Source organism: Penaeus monodon, chromosome 25, assembly GCF_015228065.2.
Source record: "Penaeus monodon isolate SGIC_2016 chromosome 25, NSTDA_Pmon_1, whole genome shotgun sequence".
In the NCBI taxonomy this organism is placed as follows: Eukaryota; Metazoa; Arthropoda; class Malacostraca; order Decapoda; family Penaeidae; genus Penaeus; species Penaeus monodon.
In genome coordinates, this window is record NC_051410.1 from 19188967 (window position 1) to 19189374 (window position 408).

The 408-nt window shown below is 54.2% G+C and overlaps 1 protein-coding gene across 1 annotated transcript in view; it reads right to left on the bottom strand.

The window, feature by feature from the left end:
- LOC119589104 overlaps positions 1-408 on the bottom strand; it is a 16188-nt gene that overhangs the window by 2060 nt on the left and 13720 nt on the right. The window contains exon 12 of the mRNA XM_037937680.1: positions 141-341. Within this exon, the coding sequence (XP_037793608.1) occupies positions 141-341 (201 nt within the window). The remainder of the gene's footprint in view (positions 1-140; positions 342-408) is intronic.

A 408-nucleotide genomic window follows, 5' to 3' on the forward strand; every position in this document is an offset into this window, starting at 1 on the left:
AGTGAGAAGAGGCATGCATTTTAATGAAAAAAACTCATGGACAGCGGGTCTGAATTTTATTTAGAATATGAGGAAGAACTGCCCTTGATATATAAGTATACAGGCATCCATATATATATCTAAAGGGGTTCGAGGCCAACCTTTGTTCGCTCTCGAGGCCGGCCCGCTGTCCTCAGACCCTCCCATGCCCGGCTTGGCGCAGTCAGGGGGAGAGAAGCCAGGGTTACAGTGGCATTGGTTCTTGTTGTTGCAGACGCCGTGTCCGGAGCAATTGCCCGGGCATTGCCTCGTTCCGTCGGCGGCGGGCACGGCGACACACCGCTGGTTGACACACATCTGGAGGGAGACGAAGAGAGTGCAGACTTGGGCGCTGTCAGACGGGAGTGAAGATAGGGGTGGGATGGAGTG